Genomic DNA, 27,645 nt, shown 5'->3' with positions numbered 1-27,645 from the left:
CAAACTAAATTTCATATGATTACTTCTTTATACTACACTATAGATTATACATTAAGTACAATATTTATATTCCAATTGATTTATTTTGTAATTTTATGGTAAAAATGAGACAGTAAGCCATTTTTCAGTAATAGTGCATCATGAAACTTTTGTATTTCTATGTCTGATTTTGTAAGCAAGTAGTTTTTAAGCACGGTGAAACTTGGGAGTACGTAAGACGAATCAGACTCCTGAAAGGGATACAATAGTCTGGAAAGGTTGATAGCCACTGTCTTAACTCACCTTCTCTCGTTAATGTCCTGGGACCAATATGGCTACAACCCTGCATGCAGGGATGTTAGAACAGCTATTATAGCGTGGGTGCTGAAAGCCATTGTACAAAACTGTGAACCCTGACTATGATGGAAACCAGGTATTTGGTTATTACTACTTCAAGACAGGGTACTCCTGTACCCCCAGTTCCAGCCCCCCAACTGCACACAACCATTAAGAGAGCGTCACAGAGGATTCAAATGTATTACAATGCTTTTTTCTTTTTGCCACGCATGCACAGTGAGATGGTCTACAAAAGAACACTATGCATTTTGTGTTTAAAACAGAAGTGTCAGCGGGACACGACAAGGCTTTGGTCCCACGCTTCCAAACGCCATATAACAGAGGGAGAGGACAGCCAGCACCCGGAGCCAGCTGCCCTCCCAGCTCGCCAGAGGCACCCCAGGCACCGACGCGTGCGGGAGCAGCGCCCGGACAGAAGCACCGGCACGCACAGCAGTCACTAGGCTCCCAAGAGCACTCCCAGCCCGGCCACCCCGCAGCAGACAGAACCCTACGTTCAGCTGCAGCGCGCGACGCTCGTCTCCCGATCCCGCCAGCTCTGCGCGAGAAGAATCAAGCCCCGCCCCACGCTGCAGGACGAACAGCATCAACAACTCCGCTTTAACCCAAGACGGGCGGGCGGGGCGGGGCGGGGCGCTAGGACGGGTCATCACGTGAGCGGCTTGCCTGGCCCGTGTCACGTGACTCGCGCCGGGCTGGCGCGCCGGGCGGGAGGCGGAAGCGCCAGGCGGTTGCCGCACCCACGTGGTGTGATGGAGTGAGGCGGGTGCGGCGCTGCGAGCCTGGTCAGTGGGTGTGGGGGAGCCCCGGGGGAGGGGAGTGACGCGCGCCCTGGGAAACCGCCCGCCCCGCTGCTGTGCCCTGTGCCTGGCTCCGCTCCTGGGGGTTGGTCTGCGGGGGCTGCTCCGGGCTGAGTGAGTTGGTGGAAGCCCCACGCTGGCCCCGCGGGGAGGTGGAAACGCGGGTGGGTTGGGGTTGGGGTTGGGGTTGGGGGTGGGGGGGACAGTCGTGCTAACTCCGTTTCGCGGTGGCGCTTCTGTTTCCTTGGCCGCACAGGACACGCCCCACGCTTGATCTCCAGCACTTGCCCGGCCCGCTGGTCCGTCCATGGCGCACATCACCATCAACCAGTACTTGCAGCAGGTAAGTGGGTTTTATTTGCCGGCGCCATTCCCTGTTTTCCTCCATGCTACAGATAAGTTACCCTGTTCAAGAAAAGGCAACCGAGAGTATGGGAAGTGATAATTAGGGAAGCGTCTCCTAAGGCTGTTATGAAAACAAAGTAACATTCGTATGGCGCTTAAAAAATGCGGGGCCTATATAAATATGTAGCCCCCAATCGTGTGATAGGAACTGTTAGTGTGGGCTCTGGCATCTTTAGGAAGTGGGCATGTCTGTACTGCAGCTGAGAGCAAGCCTCCCAGCCCCAGTAGACAGACGCACTAGCTCAGCTCAAGCTAGCACGTTAAAAACACCAGCGTGGATGGTCCAGCACAGAGGGTAGCTCAGGCTCTCAAGCCCACCTGCCTCCCTGCTTCTGAGACTGGGGGCTAGCCCAGGTCTCCGCTGGACCCACAACTTTCACACTGCTCTTTTTAGTATGTTACCTCAAGCTCTGCTAGCATGAGTCTGTCTACTCCAGCTGGGAGGTTTGCGCCCAGCTGCAGTGTAAACATACCCAGTGAGGCTTTGCACAGATACTGGGGTCTGCATTAATAGATGCGACTGTAGGATCAAGGCCCAAATATACTTGCTATAAAGGTTCCTTCCTTGTCAAATGTAATACACGCTCTTATTTACGCACCTTAATGAGACATGTCAAACTTGGTCAGTTCCGCAAAAGGAGCCAAAAGTTAAATATTAGCTGCCCAGGCCCGTTTCCCAATTTCTGTGGTTTATCAGTCATGTTTTTATATCTTTAGAAAAGGTTTTCCCCGATCTGTTGCTGAGTGACAGACCCACAAAACCATAGGAAATTTAATATAATAAATGAATCTGTGAAATGACTGTTTACAACATGTTGTCAAATGTAAGAAGTAAAACTGTAAATACTTCCTTTTTTAATCTGTTGTTATTTAAAATGTCATTCATGGAAATATGAGGCAAAACATTGTGATTTTTAAATTGATCATGTCCCTTTAAATAATCGTTGCATTGCAGTATATTTGATCATGATAGGACATTATTGAAACTTAAATCTCTAGGTCTGTCATCAGGCTTTTTAACTGCAATAACAAAGATAAGCTATTTTATTGTCCAAATTCTTTTCAGATTATTGAGCACATGTTCGTATTTTTAGATTTTTCTAATTTTTGAGAATTTTGCATCAAACGTGGTTTTTTTTTTTTTGTTCGTTTGTTTTTTTACAAAGTAAACTCTGAAGATAAAGTCAACATGGAACTAAACTAATTGATTGTATGTGGACTATACTTAACTGTTTAATAATGCTTTATTTCTTCACTGAAATTCTTAGCTGACCTTAGTACTGATTTGGTTTCTGCTGCTGATTTAGTAGTGGGAATACCTTTTCCTGAATAGTGTAGACAAGAATAATGCCATGTGCCCAATCCTGTATCCCATCCATACCCAAAACTCCAATTTAAAGGAGTTCACAAAGATGCTCTGGGTCCAGTCCTGTAATTCCTACTTAAGAAAATCTTCCCCTTTAGTTAAAGGGGAAGTTTTTCTTAGTAGGGAAGGCAGGATTAATCTTTTTATGATTAGGCTGTGTTATTAAATACTAATATGTATGTGAAATACATTTAAAGGTCCTTATTAATGAAATCCAAACTATCCTTCCTTTCAGCAACTCCAGTGTAAAATATTCAAAACTTGATTTATGGCTGCAAGTATACTTTTTATTCATTAAAGTCTGTCTATAGTTGTTAAACAAAGTTTCTAATTCTGTCTAACTACTGCCAATGAAAGACAGTGGACCCATATAATTGCCTTGTTCATAGAATATCAGGGTTGGAAGGGACATCAGGAGGTCATCTAGTCCAACCCCCTGCTCAAAGCAGGACTAATCCCCAATTTTTGGCCCAGATCCCTAAATGGCCCCCTCAAGGATTGAACTGACAACCCTGGGTTTAGCAGGCTAGTGCTCAAACCACTGAGCTATGCCTCCCCCCAATGATAGGTCACTGATCTGAGCCACTTTGTACAACTAAGGAAAAATAAACGTGTATGGCTTTTTCCTGTTGAAGAATTTTAATGTATCTTCCAAACTAAAACTTCTTGGGAATAACATATGAGAAATTAATATTCACAGAGTCATTGACAAGGATGCAAATGTCATCACAAGAGGATGATTTTTAATAGTTATGTGGCAATGTGTGTTACATAGCTAAGGCTAGATCTTGTTCCTTAAGGTGTGTAATTTTTTTTTCGATAGGTTCTAGAAGCCATTGATTCCAGAGATGGATTGTTTTGTGCAGAATTGGTGTCATTTAAGCATCCTCATGTTGCAAACCCCAGGCTTCAGGTACAAGAATCAGTTACACTAACAAACCAAGGCCCCAATCCTGCAAGGCATAGGCGCCAACTCTGTGGGTGCTCCTTGGCTGGAGCACCCATTCAAAAAAAATAGGGGGTGCTCACCACCCACCAGGATGACCAGTTGTAGGCAGCCAGGTAGCAGCTGTTGAGCGGGTGCCTCTGCAGATGTGCTGTTTGGTATGGGTTGCCTGGGCACCGCTGCAGTCAGCTGTTTGGCAGGCAGGCTCAGATCAGCTGTTTCACACCTCCCTGCTCCAGCAGGAGCTGAGTGAGCCTCAACCCCCACCCCCCCCAAAAAAAAAAAAAAAGCCTTAGGGTTAGGGGTGGGTGGGAGTGAGTATCAGCAGCGGTGCAGCCAGCCCCTGCTCACCTGGGGCCACGCCGCACACACCTCTTGGGCTGGTGGCCATGGTGTCCACCTGTATGGATTCTCCCTGCCTGCCAGGCTCAACTCTGGCCACAGCAGGCATTAGGTGACCCAAGGGAGCCCAGCTAGGCTAGGGCTGATGGGTGCAACGGCGGATTAAGGGGAGGAAAAGCCCTGGACCCCGGCAGGAGCTGCACTGAGGGGGACAGGGGAGGAAAAGCTCAGACCCCGTCAGGAGCTGCTCTGGGTGGGGGAAGGAGAAGAAGCCCCAACCCCAGCAGGAGCCGCATTGGGTAGGGGAGGGAGCAGAAGCGCCCCCCAACCCCAGCAGGAGCTGCACTGGGTGGAGGTGGGAGAAGCCCCAGACCCTGGCAGAAGATGTGGTGCTGAAGACCCCAGCTTGGGAGCCCCAGCTACCCTAGTGAGAGAAGCTTCAGGGCTAAAGCCCCGACCTGCCTCTGTGCAGAGGTGGCCTGAGCCCCTCTCTCTCCCATCCGCCCTGCGAGGAGCTGGCTCTCACTCTCAGGTTGTGGAGAAATTCAGCCCAGATCTACCCACCTTGGTATCTCCATTTCCCGCGTCATCACAGAGCCATGAATGGATTTACCCTAGGAGGCAGGGTCAGTAGTAACCCCATTTGGCAGGTGGGATTAGGGCACAAAGAGGTGAAGTGGCTTTCCCAAGGCTAAGCAAGGAGTCTGTGGCAGAGCAGAGAACCAAACCCAGAACACCTGAGCCCCAGGCGTGTGCTTTAACCACAAGGCAACCCTTCTTACCCCAAGGAGGGGGAGCGTCCTCTGCTGCTTTCAATGTGTGGGTGGGGCAGGCACTAGACAGAGCCACCAGGAGGTGGGGAACAGAGAGAGAGAGATGGGAAAAGGGACACGGGGTGGGAAGCAAGAAGGGGGAACATCAGGAAGGGGACAAGAAGAGAAGAAAGGAGAGGGAGAGAGAGTGACAGGAAGGAAGAGGGGAAAGACTCCCTACTGCTTGTCCCTCCCATCTGCCTCCTTCCCACAGCCATCAGTGGCCCTCAGATCCCAAACTGGCCCTAAGTAGGTGTGAAGCACAGAGCCAATGTAATGTCTTTAAACTGGGATGTTAGTGAAGACAGCTTGTAGCTGAGTGTAATGATTTTAATTATACTGTAATTCATGATGATGTAATTATGTAGTTCATTACTATTTTAATAAAGATTACATAGAGATACCAACGATAGACACACATTCAATGACTAGAATATGAAAGAAGTGTATAAATATGCTGAAAATTGCCAGTTTCCGGGGGGAGGCTGGGCCCCCCCAAACATGCATACCTCGCCCTTACGGCAGGAGGGGGCAGAAAGGAGTGAGTGGGAGGCGCTCAGGGGAGGGGATCTAAGGGGCGTGGGGGGACATGGGGAAGGGGGAGGGGCCAGGATGGGGTATCCACCAGCAAAACCAAAAGTCAGCACCTATGCTGCAAGGTGAGGTGCACAGGCAGACCTCTATTAACTTCAAAGAGTCTCTGAAAGATCCAGGAATTTGCTCATTTGCATGAAATTTCTGGGGGCTTAGATGGAAATATTCAGGTAGTTCTGAAGAAATTAACACAGAAAGGAATAGTGTGCATAACAAACATGTAAGCAAAAAATCCCCCACAAAACAAACCCAAACTCTCTTGCTGCAGAAAGGGGAGCCTAGTTAGGACTAGTTAGGGAAAAACAATTTTCTGCCACTGCTCTTACAGAGAAAAACAAAATCTTACAAAATATAAAAGTGAGCAGCAGTTCTATAGAAAATAACTCTTCAAAATGTTAGAGTTTAATCAAGTTATATTTTATTTATAGAATGTTTAAACTAGCTATAGACCTCAACAGAGAATGACATCCTTATTATAAAATTCCTTTGGTTGGTTTAAAATGTCTTTTAAAATTCTATAAGACTTAATGGTGTTGTATGCAATTTAAAAAAAATGCACTTAACCCAGGGTCAACTGAAGCAGCAATATGATGTTATTCCATTAGTGACTATTGCTATTAGCATCCATCTCTCCTCTTTCCCGGCACAATACAACTTAACACAATTGTAGGATGCTGTCCAGAGAAATACAATGAAACATGGAAATTCTATTCTGTTCAGGTTTTTATACTTCATTGTAGTATCTGAGAAGTAAACTCTGTCATTGTCACTAATCGGTCACTTGTTCTTTCCCCTTCCCTTTTTGTGTGTACTGTTTCTTTTTGCTCTGTCATATGGCTCTTTTAAACAATTTTTTCAATAATAAGCCAGAGCAGCACACCTTTCTGGTTTGGTTTCTCTCTCTTTCCCTTGTTTATCTCTTGATCTCGCTCCACGGTATGCTCTTTCCCTCCCCTCCTCCTATCCTTAACATTGATTCTCCTTAGTTTTCCATTTTTCCTCTACAATGAGTGACTGTTAATGTTCTAATATATAGCGAAGGCGTGTATGTATAAAAATACTAGCTTGATTAAAAAACGCATATGTTTTTTGTGCAATTTTATACATTTAATGTTCCATTGATTTGTTCTATGATTAGCTTCCATCTCCAGAAGACAAATGTCAACAAGTTCTGGAGCCACCATATGATGAAATGTTTGCCGCTCACTTAAGGTAAAGATGGATTAAGAATGAGAGTTTGAATTTTGATGTATCCAGGTAGAAAGAGGAAGGGACTCCATGAATTGATCTGATTTATTTGAAAGGTCACTGTCAAATTGGGGGGGGGGGGGAATCACACATTCATCTGAAAATTGTGTACCTGCTACTGTTATAAATAATCCCTAAAATTGCTATAAATAAATGATACAGAAAACATTTACTGATTGCTTTTTTTTTTTCTTTTTTGAGTTTACTGTGTGGATTTTGATAGCACTTTATGTATAGTCCATGTCACCATCTTACTGATAATGAATGCCCTTTCCAGGCGTTGCAAAAATGCTATTGCTTTTAATAGCAATAACAGACACAAAAGTGAACAAACAACAACAGGGGAAAGAGACATTTCTTAAATAGGAAAAAGTGATTCTAGACCTATGAAAACTGGCAGAGCTCTCTCATGTATCTTTAGTATGCAAAATATTTCTTTACTGCTTTTTTACAGTTAAATAGAGGTCAAGTTGACGTCTTTTTTTAATTTTCTCTCATTTCAAGAATCTTGAAAATTTATCGGTCTAGGTTATGTTGAATGACAATTGTAGAGAGATCATTTAAAACTGATGTGTTCAGATCTTTTGCTGCATAATGTATTGTGTGAAATTGCCAGTTTATTTACATTGTTACTCAGTATTCAATTCCCATATTTATTGCTGTTTAAGAATACTTCTGATAAGCCTGTTACTAAAATAAACTGCAAAGCTTTAATTTAGCTAGAGAGAAAAAGAGACTAATATATTAAGCTACTCTTTAAATATAAAACACTTTTCTGTTTCCTCCTTACTGCCTTTTTTTTTTTTTTTTTTTTTTGACAGATGTACTTACGCTGTTGGAAACCATGACTTTATTGAAGCTTACAAATGCCAGACCGTTATAGTACAATATCCTTTTCCATCAGTTCATTTGAGAGCTCATAAATGTGTGTATCTGGGATAACTTCATGTTTGAGGAGGGCGAAATTCTTTCAAATGTGATGGGATTACAAAATATAAATGTGGTTTGGTGTATGTGTGTGTCTAAAATTTTAGCTATTTAGACTTGTAACCAATGAAATCCAAATAAAATTTCCCCCTTCTCCTTGGGGTCAAAGAAAAGTACACTTGCCCCCGAGCCAGAGAATTAGTCTTCTGCAGTCCCCCACATAATGTAGAGAGGATGATGATATTGCAAAGAGCCACTATCCTGTTCCCTTCCTTGGGCCTCTCCCACTCCCATGTGCAGGGCACCGTGCTCCCTCAGTCAGGGTAAAGGAGGTAGCATGCAGTAGAGCTGGATTCATCCCTTATGTGCCCCTACACTCCGATTCCTGATCTGTTGCCTTTTTTTGCAGTCTTCTACACTCAGAAATAGGGCATACTATATAGCCTCTTACACCTATCCCATTTTACTTCCTGGGTCACTTTGTAAATTGTGTGCTGTGTTCTCCTAAATATAACACATCATTCCTGCGAGCATTTCAAGCACATAAAGAAGAAAACTGGTAAGTACTTTATAAATGTCTTTATGTTAGTAACTAGGCAGGTGAATAGATCTAGATGATTGTTACTGCTACCTTTCATCCCAAAATGCAACCATAGTTCAATTAAGATACCACCATAAAAATAACTTTCATTATCTGTAATGATTTGTTTCAGTTGTGTACACCAGGTATTTACTAATTAAAACTGTTATGTCACTCTGCTCTTTCGAATTTGTATAAGGGACTCAAGCCCAAAATCTGTTCATTTGTCGATTCAAATTGTTTAGCAAACGTACTTTGTTTCCCTTTAAGTAAAGCATTGATTGCAGAATGATATTCTGCTTGACAGTTTGTCACCTGGAGATTAATTAACTGCATTATTCATTTACTTCAAGTAATGATGTGTGAAACACTGACCTTTTAAAGACATTTTCCTATAAAATGTGATTTTTTTTTTTTTGTAAGGTTTAAGAAAAGGAAAACTGGATATATAGGGAATTGTATAGCCACCAGCAACACTTAACGTCTGGACTAAAAAGTAACTTGTGTGGCTTAACCTGCAATATGGGTTTAGTTACTCATGCATAATAAATTTATTGATTTTTTTTGTTTGTTTCTGTAGGGCTTTGCCTATTATGTATGCTGTAGCACTTGACCTTCGAATTTTTGCTAATAATGTAAGTAGACAGGAAACTTGCAGTTTAACAATTTCATGTACTCTATCTGTCAATAAGGAATTTATTTGACTGAAGTGTCTTAAACTTTCATCCTTCGCTTAATCTTCTCTCTTTTATGTAAGGACGTGTTACAAAATAATTAGGGTTGTCAAGTGATTAAAAAATTGATCTCACTTAATTGTGCTGTTAAACAATAATAGAATACCATTTATTTAAATATTTGTAGATGTTTTCTACATTTTCAAATATATTGATTTCAATTACAACACAGAATACCAAGTGTACACTGTTCACTTTATTTTTGATTACAAATATTTGCACTGTAAAAAAGAAAATAAATAGTATTTTTCAGTTCACCTAATACAAGTAATGTAGTGCAATCTCTTTATCATAAAAGCTGAACTTGCAGATGTTACTCCAGGGGAGGATTCTGCTCCAAAAAATTAAAAATTATGTGCACAATATTTTAAAATTCTGTAAATTTTTTGTCAAAATAACACTATATAATCACACCAGCTTCAATTATTTTGATAATTTATTTCAAAATACTTGTCAGCAAGTATGTAACAATACAGACATACAAAATTTTCCCCCAGAAGTAGAGAATTAAAGAAACCCCTATGACAACCCCATTCCTGTTTCTCGAGCCCAGCCGGGGGGCCACTCACACCCACTCTTGCCTCTAAGAGCCCAGCTGCGGGGCCCTCCCTGGCTGAGACACTCACATCCCCTATCCTCCTAGAGTTCAGGGATACAGAGGCAAAAAAAGCCTGATGCTAGGTCCTGGGCTTGCACGGAGTTTCCTGTGCGCCGCCGCCTCCTTCCTAAAGGGTATGCTGGGAACTGCAACTGCTGGGAACCCTCCAGTTCCCGCCCCCTGGTATTGTTTTCTATTTGGAAGCTGGGCTCTGCTGGGTCCAGCCACCCCTAGTGGCAGCCAACATCTCTGCAGCCCATTTCAGGGGGTGGGGGAAGGAAATTCTGCATGCACAACACTAATTTCTTCAAAATTCAGCATTGCGCAGTGGCGCAGAACTCCACATGTAGAGCCTACATGTCCACTCAGTTCTATTCCTTGTTCAGCCAATTTCTCAGACATACAAGTTTGTTTACATTTGCAGGTGATAATGCTGCCCGCTTCTTCTTTACAATGTCATCTGAAAGTGAGAACAGGCGTTCACATGGCACTGTTGTAGCCGGCATCTCAAGATATTTATGTGCCAAATGCGCTAAAGAATCATATGTCCCTTTCATGCTTCAACCATCTTTCAAGAGGACGTTTGTCTTAGTGATTAGAGCCTACAAGGGTACTTGTTCAGCCAAAGTTTTTTTTACATTATTTTGTTTTTGAGTGCAGTTATGTAACAAAAAAAAAATCTACATTTGTAAATTGCAATTTCACCATACAGATTGCACTACAGTACTTGTATGAGATTAATTGAAAAATACTATTTCTTTTGTTTGTCATTTTTACAGTGGAAATATTTGTAATAAAAAATATAAAGTGAGCATGGTACGCACGGTACACTTTGTATTCTGTGTTGTAGCTGAAATCAATTTATTTGAAAATATAGAAAAACATTTAAAAATATTTAATTTCAATTGGTATTCTATTAACAGTGCGATTAAAACTGCGATTAATCACGATTAATTTTTTGAGTTAATAGCGTGAGTTAACTGCAATTAATCAACAGCCCTAAAAATGATATATACTCAGAGTTTCACCCATTGCTAAGTTCATCTTATGCTTGCAATAAATATAAGTTGCTTATTCTACCTACCTGTTATTTTTGGCCCTTATCCTGGGAGGTGCTGAGAACTTGCAAGTCTCACTGATGTCAGTCTGGGTTTCTGAAGTTATTTATAGTTCAGAAAGGCTCTGTGGGGCATGCCTTAATTGCATCAATAATGCTTTTACTCCCTGGCTTCATGATTGGGTAGAATTTTCTCCAAGAAACTTTTTTTTGAATTAAATAGGGTTTAAAAATTCTCTGTGGTGGACCATGGTGGTAGTTTGTGTTGCAATGGGGAAAAACTTTATTTCTGCCTGGAGCAGGAAATGGTCTGAACAGAGTAGTAAGTAGATTCTACATTTATGACCACATCCAGCCTGAGGATCCAATCTTGATAAGGCCATTTATGTATTTGGGCGCATATATTACCTGTGAGAAACCTGAATCGGAGGGTCTGCATGGGAGTTTTTGGTTTATCGGTTTGGAGAAGTTTGTATACTAACTAGATTGGCACTGTATGAGAGCTGATGGGGCATTTTAATAGATATATCTTCAATAACAAGGATGAGTCTCCATTTTTTTTTTTTGGCCTGTTTGCATTTGTTTTCAGGGTAGTTAAAAGTGGGGGAGAATGTAAACAAAAGTCAAAATTAAAACAACACTTAATTCACGAGGCAAATTCCAGTGCATGTTAAGGCCATGGGTTTATCTTTTGTTATCCTTACTCGGAGATAAAGTTGTACATTAGTTAATCCACCTTTCAGATCTCTCCAGTTTTACATGTTATGTTGCCAGATCATGATTTATCGTGAGCTTAGCAATATTTGGTGTTTTTCTTCAAGTTCCAGCACCTGGAGTTCTGTGAATGCCTGAGAATCTCAGCTTTCATTCCCAAGAAAAATTGTTGGCCTTCATAGTTGCAGAGAGAGGTTGAAAAAGCGAACCCTGAAGGCTCATACACCAGAAGGCAACTTAAAAGAACCCAAATTTATTTTTAAATAACTTTTTTGGGGGTGGCCTAAATCATAATTTTTTTGAAGGCTTGTGGTTGGCAATACTTAGGGTGACCATATTTTCCCAACGGGAAAACAGGACACCCGTGGGCCAGCCCGAGCCCCCCCACCCCAGCACGGGGCCGGCCCAAGCCCTTCTGAGGTCCCCCAGCCTCCCCATGTGCCGGGCTGCAGGTGGCCACCCTCGCCTCCCCACACTTCTGCCAGCCTGAGCCCTCCCTGCCTCCTGTTCATGCGGGCTCAGCCTGAGGTTAATGTGCGGAGGGTGTTCAGAACCTTCAAAGAGATATTTTAATACGTACAGTATGTTGGGGTGACAGGTATAAGGAACTTACCTCTTACTTTACTTTACAAGATACTGTATTTACAGAACTAGTCTACTTACTGCTTTTAAAAGATGAGCCTGGACATAGGAATACATGCTGTGTCTCTCACCTTGCATTCTAGGCCGATCAACAGCTGGTGAAGAAAGGGAAAAGCAAAGTTGGTGATATGTTGGAAAAAGCAGCAGAATTGCTGATGAGCTGTTTTCGTGTCTGTGCCAGTGACACGTAAGTGAAAGATCCTTTCTAGATCTTGTGTTGAATCATTAAGAAGTGTAAATAACTTTACCCATTTGTAAAGCATAAGAACTAATTCTCTGCACTAGCCAAGACCATATCTGGGTCAGGGTAGTCACTTTTGTTGCCTGCCTCCTTCTCTTTGTGCCGTGTTCTCTCCTGAGTATCAACTACAGCTGGAGAGGCTTCTCTTTAGGCTTGATAGTCTTAGCAGGTGTTGCAGAAGAGACTAATTTACATCCTGGTCTCTCAAGGCAAACAATTAATTCTTTCTGTCCTGTTCCAGTGTGGAGTTTGTACATGCCATCCCAGTGGGACTGGGAGAGAGGGAGTTTTACTTCAATCTTCCATTCTTAACAGGTTTAATGTTCTCAACATGGAGAAAAGGCTTCTTTACTCTTTCTCCTCTTCCAGTATTGTAAACAGCTGTAATTCTCAGGCACATGCTACATACAGGTGTGCAGAAGGCCATAGAAGGGGAATTCCATTGTAGGGAACCCCAGTCTCTCTCTATTACAGTATATCTTGTAAAAATAACAAGGAGTCTTTGTGGCACTTTATAGACTAACAAATTTATTTGGGCATAAGCTTTCGTGGGCTAGAATCCACTTCATCAGATGCATGGAGTGGAAAATACAGGAGCAGGTATAAATACATGAAAAGATGTGAATTGCCTTAACAGGTGTGAGGTTAGTCTAATGAGAGAATTCAATTGACAGCAGGATAGCAAGGGTGGAAAAATAACTTTTGAAGTGGTAATGAGTGGCCCATTTCAGACAGTTGATAAGAAGGTGTGAGTAACAGTACAGGGAAACTAGGTTTAGGTTTTATAATGACCCAGCCACTTCCAGTCTTTATTCAGGCCTAATCTGATGGTATCCAGTTTGCAAATTAATTCCAGTTCCGCAGTTTCACATTGGAGTCGGTTTTTGAAGTTTTTTTGTTGAAGAATTGCCACTTTTAGGTCTGTTATTGAGTGACCAGGGAGATTGAAGTGCTCTCCTACTGGTTTTTGAATGTTAGGATTCCTGATGTCAGATTTGTGTCCATTTATTCTTTTGCGTAGAGACTGTCCAGTTGGGTCAATGTACATGGCAGAGGGGCATTGGTGGCACATGATGGCATATATCACATTGGTAGATGTGCAGGTGAACGAGCCCCTGATGGTGTGGCTAATGTGGTTAGGTCCTATGATGGTGTCCCTTGAATAGATATGCGGACAGAGTTGGCACTGGGGTTTGTTGCAGGGTTTGATTCCTGGGTTGGTGTTTTTATTGTGTGGTGTGTAGTTGCTGGTGAGTATTTGCTTCAGGTTTGGGGGCTGTCTGTAAGAGAGGACTGGCCTGTCTCCCAAGGTCTGTGAGAGTGAGGGATCATCATTCAGGATAGGTTGTAGATCCTTGATGATGCGCTGGAGAGGTTTTAGTTGGGGGCTGTAGGTGACACCTAGTGGCATTCTGTTACTTTCTTTGTTGGGCCTGTCTTGTAGTAGGTGATCTCAGGTGCTCAATCTGTTTCTTCACTTCACCAGGTGGGTATTGTAGTTTTAAGAATGCTTGATAGAGATCCTGTAGGTGTTTGTGTCTGTCTGAGGGATCGGAGCAAATGTGGTTGTATCTTAGAGCTTGGCTGTAGACAATGGATCGTGTGATGTGGTCTGGATGATCTTGTAGCCTCTATCATAACAAGGCTGTCCTCCTCCAGACTTTATGCACCAAAGTTATTTAAACTTCTGTAATTAGCTTAAAATCCAGGGAAACTCCTTTTAAAAAACAAAAAAAACCCTTAAGATCACTCAAATATTTCCTATCAACACAATCACTAGAAACCCAGGAAATCTCCAGCTAAGTAGTATTAGCATCCACAAAAGTCTAAAGTTACTCTTCATACCTCCCAGATACCATAATACCAAAGTACGCTTAGATTTCTCTCCTCTACAACAAGCTCCCTTTCAGATGCACACATCATGTTCTTCAAAATCTCATCCCAGGGTATGTCTACACTAAGAAATTAGGTCAAATTTATAGAAGTCAGTTTTGTAGAAAGCGTTTTTATACAGTTGTTTATGTGTGTCCCCACACAAATGCTCTAAGTGCATGTAGTTGGCAGAGTGTGTCCACAGTACCAAGGCAACCGTCGACTTCCGGAGCGTTGCACTGTGGGTGGCTATCCCACAGTTCCCGCAGTATCCGCCACCCATTTGAATTCTGGGTAGAAATCCCAGTGCCTGATGGGGCTAAAACATTGTCGCGGGTGGTTCTGGGTACATATCGTCAGGCCCCCGTTCCCTCCCTCCTTCCGTGAAAGGAAGGGCAGACAATCGTTTTTTGCCTTTTTTCTTGAGTTACCTGTGCAGACGCCATACCATGGCAAGCATGGAGCCCGCTCAGCTAACCGTCACCATATAGAATCATAGAATATCAGGGTTGGAAGGGACCCCAGAAGGTCATCTAGTCCAACCCCCTGCTCGAAGCAGGACCAATTCCCAGTTAAATCATCCCAGCCAAGGCTTTGTCAAGCCTGACCTTAAAAACCTCTAAGGAAGGAGATTCTACCACCTCCCTAGGTAACGCATTCCAGTGTTTCACCACCCTCTTAGTGAAAAAGTTTTTCCTAATATCCAATCTAAACCTCCCCCATTGCAACTTGAGACCATTACTCCTCGTTCTGTCATCTGCTACCATTGAGAACAGTCTAGAGCCATCCTCTTTGGAACCCCCTTTCAGGTACTTGAAAGCAGCTATCAAATCCCCCCTCATTCTTCTCTTCTGCAGACTAAACAATCCCAGCTCCCTCAGCCTCTCCTCATAAGTCATGTGCTCTAGACCCCTAATCATTTTTGTTGCCCTTCGCTGGACTCTCTCCAATTTATCCACATCCTTCTTGTAGTGTGGGGCCCAAAACTGGACACAGTACTCCAGATGAGGCCTCACCAGTGTCGAATAGAGGGGAACGATCACGTCCCTCGATCTGCTCGCTATGCCCCTACTTATACATCCCAAAATGCCATTGGCCTTCTTGGCAACAAGGGCACACTGCTGACTCATATCCAGCTTCTCGTCCACTGTCACCCCTAGGTCCTTTTCCGCAGAACTGCTACCTAGCCATTCGGTTCCTAGTCTGTAGCGGTGCATTGGATTCTTCCATCCTAAGTGTAGGACCCTGCACTTATCCTTATTGAACCTCATCAGATTTCTTTTGGCCCAAACCTCCAATTTGTCTAGGTCCTTCTGTATCCTATCCCTCCCCTCCAGCGTATCTACCACTCCTCCCAGTTTAGTATCATCCGCAAATTTGCTGAGAGTGCAATCCACACCATCCTCCAGATCATTTATGAAGATATTGAACAAAACCGGCCCCAGGACCGACCCCTGGGGCACTCCACTTGACACCAGCTGCCAACTAGACATGGAGCCATTGATCACTAAGACATGTCTCCTGGGTGCTGGCAGACGTGGTACTGCATTGCTACACAGCAGCAGTTTATTGCCTTTTGGCAGCGGACAGTGCAGTATGACTGGTAGCCATCATCGACATAGTCCTGGGTGCTCTTTTAGCCGGGCGCCTGGGCAAACATGGGAGTGACTCAGCTAGGTCATTTCCCTTGTTTCGTCTCGTGGCGATTGAGTCCTACCGGCAGTGCACTGTCTTTTAACCTGCAGCCAGCAGAAGATGATGGGTAGTCATCATACTGCACCGTCTTCTGCCGAGCACCCAGGAGATGACGATGGCTAGCGGTCGTACTGCACAGTCTGCTGCCAGCAAGATGTATAAAGATAGATGAAGTGGCTCAAAGCAAGAAATAGACCAGATTTGTTTTGTATTCATTTTCTTCCTCCCTCTGTGAAATCAACGGCCTGCTAAACCCAGTTTTGAGTTCTGTCCTTGAGGTTTTGAGTTCTATCCTTGAGGGGGCCATTCAGCTTCTTGCAAAGCCACCCCCTTTGTTGATTTTAATTCCCTGTAAGCCAACCCTGTAAGCCATGTCATCAGTCGCCCCTCCTTCCGTCAGGGCAACGGCAGACAATCGTTCCGTGCCTTTTTTCTGTGCAGACGCCATACCATGGCAAGCATGGAGCCTGCTCAGATCACTTTGGCAATTAGGAGCACATTAAACACCACACGCATTATCCAGCAGTATATGCAGCACCAGAACCTGGCAAAGCGATACCAGGCGAGTAGGCGACATCAGCGCGGTGACGTGAGTGATGAGGACATGGACACAGACTTCTCTCAAAGCACAGGCCCTGGCAATGTGGGCATCATGGTGCTAATGGGGCAGGTTCATGCCATGGAACGCCAATTCTGGGCTCGGGAAACAAGCACAGACTGGTGGGACCGCATAGTGTTGCAGGTCTGGGACGATTCCCAGTGGTTGCGAAACTTTCGCATGTGTAAGGGCACTTTCATGGAACTTTGTGACTTGCTTTCCCCTGCCCTGAGGCGCAAGAATACCAAGATGAGAGCAGCCCTCACAGTTGAGAAGCGAGTGGCAATAGCCCTGTGGAAGCTTGCAAAGCCAGACAGCTACTGGTCAGTCGGGAATCAATTTGGAGTGGGCAGATCTACTGTGGGGGCTGCTGTGATGCAAGTAGCCAACACAATCAAAGATCTGCTGATATCAAGGGTAGTGACCCTGGGAAATTGCAAGTCATAGTGGATGGCTTTGCTGCAGTGGGATTCCCTAACTGTGGTGGGGCCATAGATGGAACCCAAATCACTATCATGGGACCGGAGCATCAAGCCGGCGAGTACATAAACCGCAAGGGGTACTTTTCAGTAGTGCTGCAAGCACTGGTGGATCACAAGGGACGTTTCACCAACATCAACGTCGGATGGCTGGGAAAGATACATGACTCTCACATCTTCAGGAACTCTGGTCTGTTTCAAAAGCTGCAGGAAGGGACTTTCTTCCCAGACCAGAAAATAACCGTTGGGGATGTTGAAATGCCCACAGTTATCCTTGGGGACCCAGCCTACCCCTTAATGCCATGGCTCATGAAGCCATACACAGGCAGCCTGGACAGTAGTCAGGAGCTGTTCAACTACAGGCTGAGCAAGTGCAGAATGGTGGTAGAATGTGCATTTGGACGTTTAAAAGTGCGCTGGCGCAGTTTACTGACTCGGTTAGACCTCAGCGAAACCAATATTCCCACTGTTATTACTGCTTGCTGTGCGCTCCACAATATCTATGAGAGTAAGGGGGAGACGTTTATGGCGGGGTGGGAGGTTGAGGCAAATTGCCTGGCCGCTGGTTACACACAGCCAGACACCAGGGCGGTTAGAAGAGCACAGGAGGGCGCGGTGTGCATCAGAGAAGCTTTGAAAACCAGTTTCATGACTGGACAGGCTACGGTGTGAAAGTTCTGTTGTTTCTCCTTGATGAAATCCCCCGCCCCTTGGTTCACTCTACTTCCCTGTAAGCTAACCTCCCTCCCCTCCTCCCTTCGATCACTGCTTGCAGAGGCAATAAAGTCATTTGTTGCTCCACATTCATGCATTCTTTATTCATTCATCACACAAATAGGGGGATAACTACCAAGGTAGCACCAGGAGGGATGGTGGAGGAGGGAAGGACAAGGCCACACAGCACTTTAAAAGTTTAAAACTTTAAAACTTATTGAATGCCAGCCTTCTGTTGCTTGGGCAATCCTCTGGGGTGGAGTGGCTGGGTGGCCGGAGGCCCCCGCACCACGTTCTTGGGCGTCTGGGTGAGGAGGCTATGGAACTTGGGGAGGAGGGTGGTTGGTTACACAGGGGCTGTAGCAGCGGTCTGTGCTCCTGCCGCCTTTCCTGCAGCTCAACCATACGCTGGAGCATATTGATTTGATCCTCCAGCAGCCTCAGCATTGAATCCTGCCTCCTCTCATCACACTGCCGCCACCTTTCAGCTTCAGCCCTCTCTTCAGCCTGCCACCTCTCCTCCCGGTCAATTTGTGCTTTCCTGCACTCTGATATTGTCTGCCTCCACGCATTCGTCTGTGCTCTGTCAGTGTGGGAGGACAGCATAAGCTCAGAGAACATTTCATCACAAGTGCGTTTTTTTCGCCTTCTAATTTTCACTAGCCTCCGGGAAGGAGAAGATTCTGTGATCCTTGAAACACATGCAGCTGGTGGAGGAAAAAAAAGGGGACAGTGGTATTTAAAAAGACACATTTTATAGAACAAGGGGTACACTCTTTCACGATGAACCTTGCTGTTAACATTACATACACAGCACATGTGCTTTTGTTCCAAGGTCGCATTTTGCCTCCCCCCACCATGTGGCTAGCCCCTCACCCCTCCCCGTTGCTAACAGCAGGGAACATTTCTGTTCAGCCACAGGCAAACAGCCCAGCTGGAACAGGCACCTCTGAATGTCCCCTTAAGAAAAGCACCCTATTTCAACCAGGTGACCATGAATGATATCACTCTCCTGAGGATAACACAGAGAGATAAAGAACGGATGTTGTTTGAATGCCAGCAAACATACATTGCAATGCTTTGTTCTACAATGATTCCCGAGTACGTGCTACTGGCCTGGTGTAGTAAAGTGTCCTACCATGGTGGACGGAATAAGGCTGCCCTCCCCAGAAACCTTTTGCAAAGGCTTTGGGAGTACATCCAGGAGAGCCGCAAATGCCAGGGCAAATTAATCATTAAACATGCTTGCTTTTAAACCATGTATAGTATTTTAAAAGGTACACTCACCAGAGGTCCCTTCTCCGCCTGTTGGGTCCGGGAGGCAGCGTTGGGTGGGTTCAGGGGGTAGTGTCTCCAGGTCCACGGTGAGAAACAGTTCCTGGCTGTCGAGAAAACCGGTTTCTCCACTTGCTTGCTTGCTGTGAGCTATCTACAACTTCATCATCATCATCTTCTAGTCCCCAAAACCTGCTTCTGTGTTGCCTCCATCTCCATTGAAGGGGTCAAACAACACGGCTGGGGTAGTGGTGGCTGAACCTCCTAAAATGGCATGCAGCTCATCATAGAAGCAGCATGTTTGGGGCTCTGACCCGGAGCGGCCGTTTGCCTCTCTGGTTTTCTGGTAGGCTTGCCTCAGCTCCTTACGTTTCACGCAGCATTGCTTCGGGTCCCTGTTATGGCCTCTGTCCTTCATGCCCTGGGAGATTTTGACAAATGTTTTGGCATTTCAAAAACTGGAACGGAGTTCTGATAGCACGGATTCCTCTCCCCATACGGTGATCAGATCCCGTACCTCCCGTTCAGTCCATGCTGGAGCTCTTTTGCGATTCTGGGACTCCATCATGGTCACCTCTGCTGATGAGCTCTGCATGGTCACCTCTGCTGACGAGCTCTGGCCAGCGTGGCAAGCTGCACATGACCATGCAAACAGGAAATTGAAATTCAAAAGTTTGCGGGCCTTTTCCTGTCTACCTGGCCAGTGCATCTGAGTTGAGAGTGCTGTCTAGAGCGGTCACAATAGAGCACTCTGGGATATCTCCCGGAGGCCAATACCGTCTAATTGTGTCCACAGTACCCCAAATTCGACCCAGCAAGGCCAATTTAAGCGCTAATTCCCTTGTCGGGGGTGGAGTAAGGCAATTGATTTTAAGAGCCCTTTAAGTCAAAAAAAAGGGCTTCATTGTGTGGACGGGTGCAGGGTTAAATCGATTTAATGCTGCTAAATTCAGCCTCAACTCCTAGTGTAGACCAGGGCCAAGTATACAAACTTAACTCCAGTCTGAGTATTTAAGAAGAAATAAACACTATGTAGAATTTCAGGGTAAAATCATGTCTCTCTCTAAGATATCTTTCATCTTGCTGTGATTGGAGTTAAGGTTGTGCATTGAGTGAAATTCTGAGGAGGTGGACGTGTACATTGTTGATGGCTTATTTTGGAAGTGTGTGAATGGTAAGACAGGTGACTTGAGATTGGGGTGGATACCCTTGTCTTCCTAGGTGACTTTCTTGATTTGAAGTGATTGCATTGATGGGGGAACACAGTTGAGCAATCTTAAAATTAACAAGGATTATAGGACAGAAATGGGATTGGGCGCTCTATTTTGATGAAGATTGCCTGGTCTAAAATTTACAAGGAATTTTTGGCTTGTTTTTGTTTGGTAGTAATGTAAGACCACTTGTTTTAAAAAATATGGATCAAAGGCGTGTGAGGGGATTTCATTCTAAAAGCAAAATATGTATTTTCCTAAAACATTCATTTCTAATGTTTTATCTTTTGTAACAGTCGAGCTGGCATTGATGACTCCAAAAAGTGGGGCATGTTGTTTCTGGTGAATCAGCTGTTCAAAATCTATTTTAAGGTATGATCCAAGTCTACTAAGCTTGTTTTCTTTGTATTTCATGTTCTAAATCAAGTCCTGTTCCTCACATAGTGCTACATTGATATACTTTCAATCATGTGACTTTCTTCTCAGATTAACAAACTTCATCTGTGTAAACCATTAATTAGAGCTATTGACAGCTCAAATTTGAAAGATGACTACAGCATGGCACAGAGAGTTACATACAAATACTACGTTGGACGCAAGGCCATGTTTGACAGTGATTTTAAGCAAGGTACTATATGCCAGTAGAACAGATTTATGTTCTCATTGCTGGGAGTGACCTCCAGCTGACGTGTTCTATGTGTGATCAAAACCTGTTGTGGAAAGCACAGTTGTTGTGAAGCGTGACTTTCGTTCCATCAGTGCAAAGACAAGATCCAAAGGGATTTGCTGCAGGCTCAACCAGATTAGAGTATGGATTACATTACAATTCTCATTTCAACATACACTCAGTCTTGAACTATTTACTTCTCCACACTCTTCTTTAGCGTACACTTTATACATTTAGTACACACGTTACTAAAATGTGTTTTCTGGGTGAGTGTCCAGCAACATACCTTGTGATTTATGTATATGAGAGATGTTTGTAGAACTTTACAGCTTTCTTGCCCTTTCGGATGTCGCTTGTTCAGCAGACTTTCAACAAACTTTGCCATGCAATTTAGCTTCTTGGTGCACTGATTTTGAAGGCACATTGTAGCTTTATTTAACCTTTCTCAGTAATAACATTATATGATACTTTAGGGCTGTGGCTCTCAAACTTTCCAGACTACTGTCCCTCTTTCAGGAGTCTGATTTGTCTTGCTTACCCCAAGTTTCACCTCACTTAAAAACTACTTGCTTACAAAATCAGACATAAAAATGTCACAGCACACTATTATTGAAAAATTGCTTACTTTCTAATTTTTACCATATTATTATAAAATAAATCAATTGGAATATAAATATTGTACTTAAATTTCAGCGTATAGTAAAAAGAGCAGTAAAAACAAGTTGTATGAAATTTTAGTTTGTACTGACTTTGCTAGTGCTTTTTATGTAGCCTGTTGTAAAACTAGGCAAATATCTAGATGAGTTGATGTACCCTCTGGAAGACCTCTGAGTACCCCAAGGGGGACATGCATCCCTGGTTGAGAACCACTGCTTTAGGGCTAGACTGTGCAGCCTTCACTCATGTCGGTGAGTGCTGGGGCTACTTGCTTGAGTGCCCCATGAGTAAGGTTGCACAATATAGCCCTTTGCAGGTAAGAACATTTCTAATCCTTTGCTCGTCAGTCTTTTATAGTCACTTGCACAACTTGGGCATACGTTTACACATTATATGCCATCTAACTCCCCTGAAGAAGAGTCCTAACACATCATTTTGGAAAATGTCATAGCATGTAGAAACGTAAATATCCTGAAATTCTCCCTCTCCTGTAACAGTAACACAATAACCTTGCTATATTGAGCTGGAATTGTTTTCATAATGTAGTTTGATTGTGCAACTGCTCCATCCGAAATGTAGAGTGTCAGCATATCTTTTAAAAAGGAAATGGTTTTTATGATAATGTCCCATTTTCAGTGAATCTAACAATTCTTAAGGCATCTATGTTTATATTACCCTTTTAGTTAGTGTGGAATTTAGATTGACTCAGTTCTCGTGTGAATACTTCTAGGTTATTCTAAATATGGGAGAAAATATTCCGACAGGCTCAGTTAAACATATTATTGTTTGACTATTTGTATGTTTAACCCATTTTTGCTGTTGGTCTCTGTTACCAACAGCAGTGCTGATCCTCTTTCTGTGTCTACAGCTGAAGAGTATCTGTCATTCGCCTTTGAGCATTGTCACCGTTCAAGTCAGAAAAACAAAAGGATGATTTTGATTTACCTTTTGCCAGTAAAAATGTTATTGGTGAGTGGTTGAGCTCTTTACTTCCAAATCAGTCACTGTGGGACAAATGACCAAGCTGACACACACTATGGCATGACTTCCCCTGATTTTTATTCAGAAGCTGTCTGGAGCCCCATCCAGATGCAGGAGTCAGCTCATGCAGACCTTGTATGGTCAAGGCCGAGGAATACGGTTTGTCAGGCACTTACTTGAAACTGTTGAATTGTAATTTTTGTAATTGCAGAAAAGGGGGAATAAAATTACAACCCTAAAAAAATTTGAACTTGTAAATTACCTCCTTAAATAATTAATAAGCATGATTCTCCACACACCTCTTAATTCCAAATTCTGCTCCTAGCTTCATAGCAACAAAGACACCCATAGCAGTGTAAATGGTGCCATTTCAGTGTGTAAGAGGAGTGTGTAAGAGGAGTGCAGGATTATAGCTCCATAGGAGTCCCCTGTGTAAGTGTGGACTGTGTCTGTGTGCACGCGCAGGTCCATCACAGCAGATCCTTCCATTTTCTCACCCCACAAGAGAAAGAGTGTATATAAAGGCCTGCATAGTCTACCTGAGCAGGTCCACAGCCTGAAGAGGAAGATTCCTTCCGTCATGCCCCTCCCTTACCTGGTGTGTATATACCCTCTGAAAGTGCTAGAGGAATTTCCAGGTAGAGAACTTCAATTTTGATGTTTGATAAATTCATTCCTTTCTTTTTTTTTCCCAGTCTTGGAGCTCTTTTGAGCAGTTACGACTAATTACATTAAATGAGGAAGTCTTGTGAAATGGGGACTAGGATGGGAATGCTAAACCCATTATTAGTGGCCTGAAACAGCAATGCAAGGCTTCTGATAACCAAATCATTTAGTACCTTAAATTACTGTCTCCTCTCTTCTAGAGCAGTTTTGCCATAAAGAAAGCCCAACTTGGCAAGATCATTATCAGCTTCCAAACTTTACACTTATTTAAAAATGTACTAAAATAGCACAAGTGGCTCTTTGTTCACTGAGAGTTAGCTAGAAACATGCAACGTAGCATGCAACATGCTAGAAACATGCAACGTAGCATGCAACATGCTAGAAACATGCAACGTAGAGTTCTGTTTCACGTCTCATCTGATTCTTCAACCAGATTCAATCAGATTTGAGGGGGTGGAGGGATAGCTCAGTGGGGGGTGGAGGGACAGCTCAGTGGTTTGAGCATTGGCCTGCTAAACCCAGGGTTGTGAGTTCAATCCTTGAGGGGGCCATTTAGGGATCTGGGGCAAAAATTGGGGATTGGTCCTGCTTTGAGCAGGGGGTTGGACTAGATGACCTCCTGAGGTCCCTTCCAACCCTGATATTCTATGATTCTATGAAAGGGGCCACCACTGGCATAGCAGCCAAGTAGCCATGTTTCAGTGCTGACTGGGTTGGTGTGCAATCTAATCTCTGCCATGTAAATTAAAAAGGAGTTCCTTTTTGGTACTGTCTGTGGTTCAAAGTCTCATCAGACCTGATACAATGAGAATGAGTTTTCTCTCTTCAAACTAACTTTTTTTTTTTTTTTTTTTTTTTAAATAAAAGGACATTAAAAATCCACAAAGAGAAATTAAGGAAAATATGTCTGGTTAGACAATCAATAATCTTAACTGTGCTGACACACACCTGTCATGATTAGTGATGTGTTCTAAAACAGTTTTCTGTTTGCAGAGTGGAGTGCAACACAAGTATAAAATTTGTAACAGTCTAGATCATGTGAAGCATGACCTACTCTGTAATACAAGTTTTGTAATTGATCACACTACCATATTTTTAAAGCTTTTAAAACCCACACTCCTGTAACTATGCCAGACAAATGTTTGTTGGCATGATTAGTGATGTAGTGTATTGGGGGCCTAAAAATACCTTCATTCACCTCCTTTATTTTTTTCTATAAAAGTAAAGTAGATAAATATTTGTATTTGGATTTTTGTTTTTATAGATGATTGATTTGGAAATGTATTTAAATTTATCCTGAAAAATTTTAACTGTGCTTGCTTTTCAGGGCCATATGCCAACAATTCAGCTTTTGAAAAAGTATGAGCTTATGCAGTTTGCTGAAGTAACTAAGGCTGTGAGGTACAGTGTATTTATTGGATCACGTATTTTTGTTAAAAATAATATTAAGTGAAAGGTTTTTATAGTATGTGAAAAATACCCATTGAATTAGATATTTCATCTTCCCAGAGTCATACCTTCTCATGATACTTGCATATTTTCTGTCATTTTAGTGAAGGAAATCTTCTGCTATTGAATGATGCTCTGACAAAACACGAGACCTTCTTCATTCGTTGTGGTATCTTCCTGATCCTTGAGAAGCTGAAAATCATCACCTACAGGAACCTGTTTAAGAAAGTGTAAGCAAAGTAGAAATCCTGTTTTGTGGAAGGGAAATCTTCATTTGGTTTCACCACAGAATTCAGTTTAAAACATCCAGGGTCCCTAGTTCCCTATTTGTCCCTTAGAGACGAGAGCTTAAGCAAAGTGAATTATGGTAGAAGGGCCCTTTTGCTCAGAGAAGCAGAATTTTGAGGTAATTGTGCTGAAAAAACTGAAATATATTTGTTTGCATCTTTCAGATATTTGCTACTTAAAACCCATCAGCTATCTCTAGATGCCTTTCTGGTTGCCCTGAAATTCATGCAGGTGGAAGATGTTGATATTGATGAAGTCCAGTGTATTTTGGCTAATCTTATATACATGGTATGTGTTCATCATTCATTAGCTTGCCTTGGAAACTATAGTTGTTAGAAATGACTACACACAGCAGGAAGGTTAATTACAGAAGGGTAATAATAATAGGAAGTGTATTGGGTTTAGGTTTTTGTGGAGTTGCTTGTGCGTTATAATTGTACTCATTTGTGCCTCTCATGTATCTCACTACAGTGAAGGTTCTTATGCTCTAATTCTTGCCTTTTATATGCAAAACAGTAAGGATTACAATTGAGTTTCCACTATAAAGCCAATCTTTGCCCTTTTGCTAAAATCCACAAACACAGTTACAAAATTGGTAAATTATGACTAGGGCTGAGGTAGTATATTTATACTAAATTTGAGTTCAGTTGGACATGGGATTCCTGATTTGACATCCTAAAAATAGAGGCACGCATAAGAGTTCACAAGCTGAATTATAGGGAAAAGATGTAAAAAGGAGAGACACAAATTATTTTACTGGACTCTTGTAAGGATCTAGTGCACATGAACAAAGATGAGTTAGTTAAGCTCTATGTGTAAAGGTTATTAAAACTTTGGTCTTAAAATCTTAATCCAGGAATAGATTTGAAATTTATAGTCCTTTTTTTGTAGTGAGAGCTCAAAATGTAAATTGGGAACTACAAGGAAGGCTTGTCAGAAACAAAAAGAAAAGGAGTACTTTTGGCACTTTAGAGACTAACAAATTTATTTGAGCATGTTAGTCTCTAAGGTGCCACAAGTACTCCTTTTCTTTTTGCAAATACAGACTAACACGGCTGCTACTCTGAAACTTGTCAGAAACAGCAAATTCAGAGTTCATGGGCGTGTTTAAGGTCCCTATGTAGCAAAGTACTTTTATACTTTTATTAAGTCAATCACACACTTAAGTTATCTTTTATTTATATTAGTTGAAGTCAATGGGACTACTCACAAATTTAAAGTTAAGTGCATGCGCACAGGTTTTACTGGATCAAGACTGAAGGTAGCAAAAAAACTTCTTGCCAATTTCCAGTACTAAAACTTCTTTCTTTTTAATTCTGTCAGGGTCATATTAAAGGATATATATCTCATCAACATCAGAAGCTTGTGGTCAGTAAGCAGAACCCATTCCCTCCACTTTCTACAGTGTGTTGAATTTACTGCACCTTAGATGGAGGAGTATTTATAAAAGACTCTACTTGTCAATGGAACTGTTTCTTACATCGTTCAGTGGAAACTGTTAATGACCTGGTTATGTTCAGTACTGGAATACAAAAAAAACTGTTCATGACTCCTTTCCCAGTGGGACAGGGCCTGCAAGCACAGAGAACAAAATGCTTCCTTTTTAAAGTTAGTTTCTACAAACCCTGAAGTATTGTGGCTGGAAAAGAAACAAGAACATTCCCAATTCATGTTGAAACATTTGCAAAATTTCAGCAACAATCTTTAAAAAGCCTGCCTCAACTATCTCAGATGTCATGTGTACTGACACCCCTTTATGTTCCCGTAACTATTTGTCCTTATCTGTCAGAAGGAAGTGTCCATCGGTGGCACTTAATCATTCTTTGTGGGCAGAAACAATGCTTTTATTTCACCTGTCCTTGACCTAACTCCCAGTTATGTGAGACTTTGTTTTTTTTTAGTAATCTTGGTTGGATACGACATTCTTCAAAGCCTCTCGAAACATTAAGGACCCGTGCCTGATTGGTGCTGAACCCCTGGAACTTCACTTCAATTTCAATAGGATTTATGAGTGTACAGCAGGGTGTGAGGTGTGGTTACCTATTGCTGCTCAGAATTGGGCCTTTAGTAACTGTACTTAACACTTGTTTGAGTTTCCCCTTGAGGCATAAGACTTTATTTAGGTAATGTAGTCCAAATCCATTTTAATTCTGATTTTGTGGAATATTTCTGCCAGTAGGTCCATTCTTTTAAGTGTTCTTTATTTTTGCACAGCATACCTGTTGTTCATGCTGGTGGTTTTGTAAAAATAATAAAACAAATGTGATATTTTTCTCTTGGTGGTAACAGTGATGATTTTATTCCAGACTGTTTTAGCACCAGCACACACCATCTAAGACATTTAACAGTCTTTATAATGAAAGTTTCAATAAAATTATTATAGGTTTAAAAAAAAAATACTAACGCACTTGTGAGGTAAGTAGTTTCCTAGATTGACATTATTTTAATGGGATATTCAGGCTGCTTTCATTGTTCTGTTAAGTTCTAACTTATTCTGTACAGTACAAGAACTAAAAGTTACAAACCCAGGTTGTTTTGCCACCTGCATACAACAAACATACTTCAGTAGCACTTGAAAACAGAACAGTACTTCTGATTTCTGTGCAATGTGCTTCTAATGGTGTTTAAGTGACTTAGTTTTGACATGTGAGAAAGTCATTCGCTTTATTTTGTTTCTGCTGAAAATGATTTTGCATACTTCAACAATAACATGACTCTAGTGGTGAGAGATATTTCATTATCAGTTCAAAT

The 27,645-nt window shown here is 42.6% G+C and overlaps 1 protein-coding gene across 5 annotated transcripts; it reads left to right on the top strand.

Annotated features, from left to right (window-relative positions):
* The first annotated feature begins 971 nt into the window (after window positions 1–971).
* PCID2 (PCI domain containing 2) lies at window positions 972–27,168 on the top strand. Of its 5 annotated transcripts, none has more exons than XM_037897140.2 (15): window positions 973–1,121; window positions 1,393–1,479; window positions 3,731–3,820; window positions 6,740–6,813; window positions 7,671–7,736; window positions 8,294–8,335; window positions 8,937–8,991; window positions 12,185–12,288; window positions 20,483–20,558; window positions 20,673–20,814; window positions 22,379–22,479; window positions 24,485–24,558; window positions 24,711–24,836; window positions 25,059–25,182; window positions 26,218–27,168. In XM_037897140.2, exons 2-15 carry the CDS (start codon window positions 1,444–1,446, stop codon window positions 26,305–26,307), a joined length of 1,200 nt encoding a protein of 399 aa, XP_037753068.1. In that variant the 5' UTR covers window positions 973–1,121; window positions 1,393–1,443; the 3' UTR covers window positions 26,308–27,168. The 5 variants fall into 5 exon arrangements, with proteins under 5 accessions (XP_037753087.1, XP_037753068.1, XP_043391825.1 ...); XM_043535890.1 differs by having other exon boundaries at window positions 1,107–1,125; XM_037897150.2 differs by having other exon boundaries at window positions 1,120–1,250.
* Window positions 27,169–27,645: the final 477 nt, after the last annotated feature.

Source organism: Chelonia mydas, chromosome 1 (genome assembly GCF_015237465.2).
Source record: "Chelonia mydas isolate rCheMyd1 chromosome 1, rCheMyd1.pri.v2, whole genome shotgun sequence".
In the NCBI taxonomy this organism is placed as follows: Eukaryota; Metazoa; Chordata; order Testudines; family Cheloniidae; genus Chelonia; species Chelonia mydas.
This window is presented reverse-complemented; position numbering and strand designations above follow the sequence as displayed.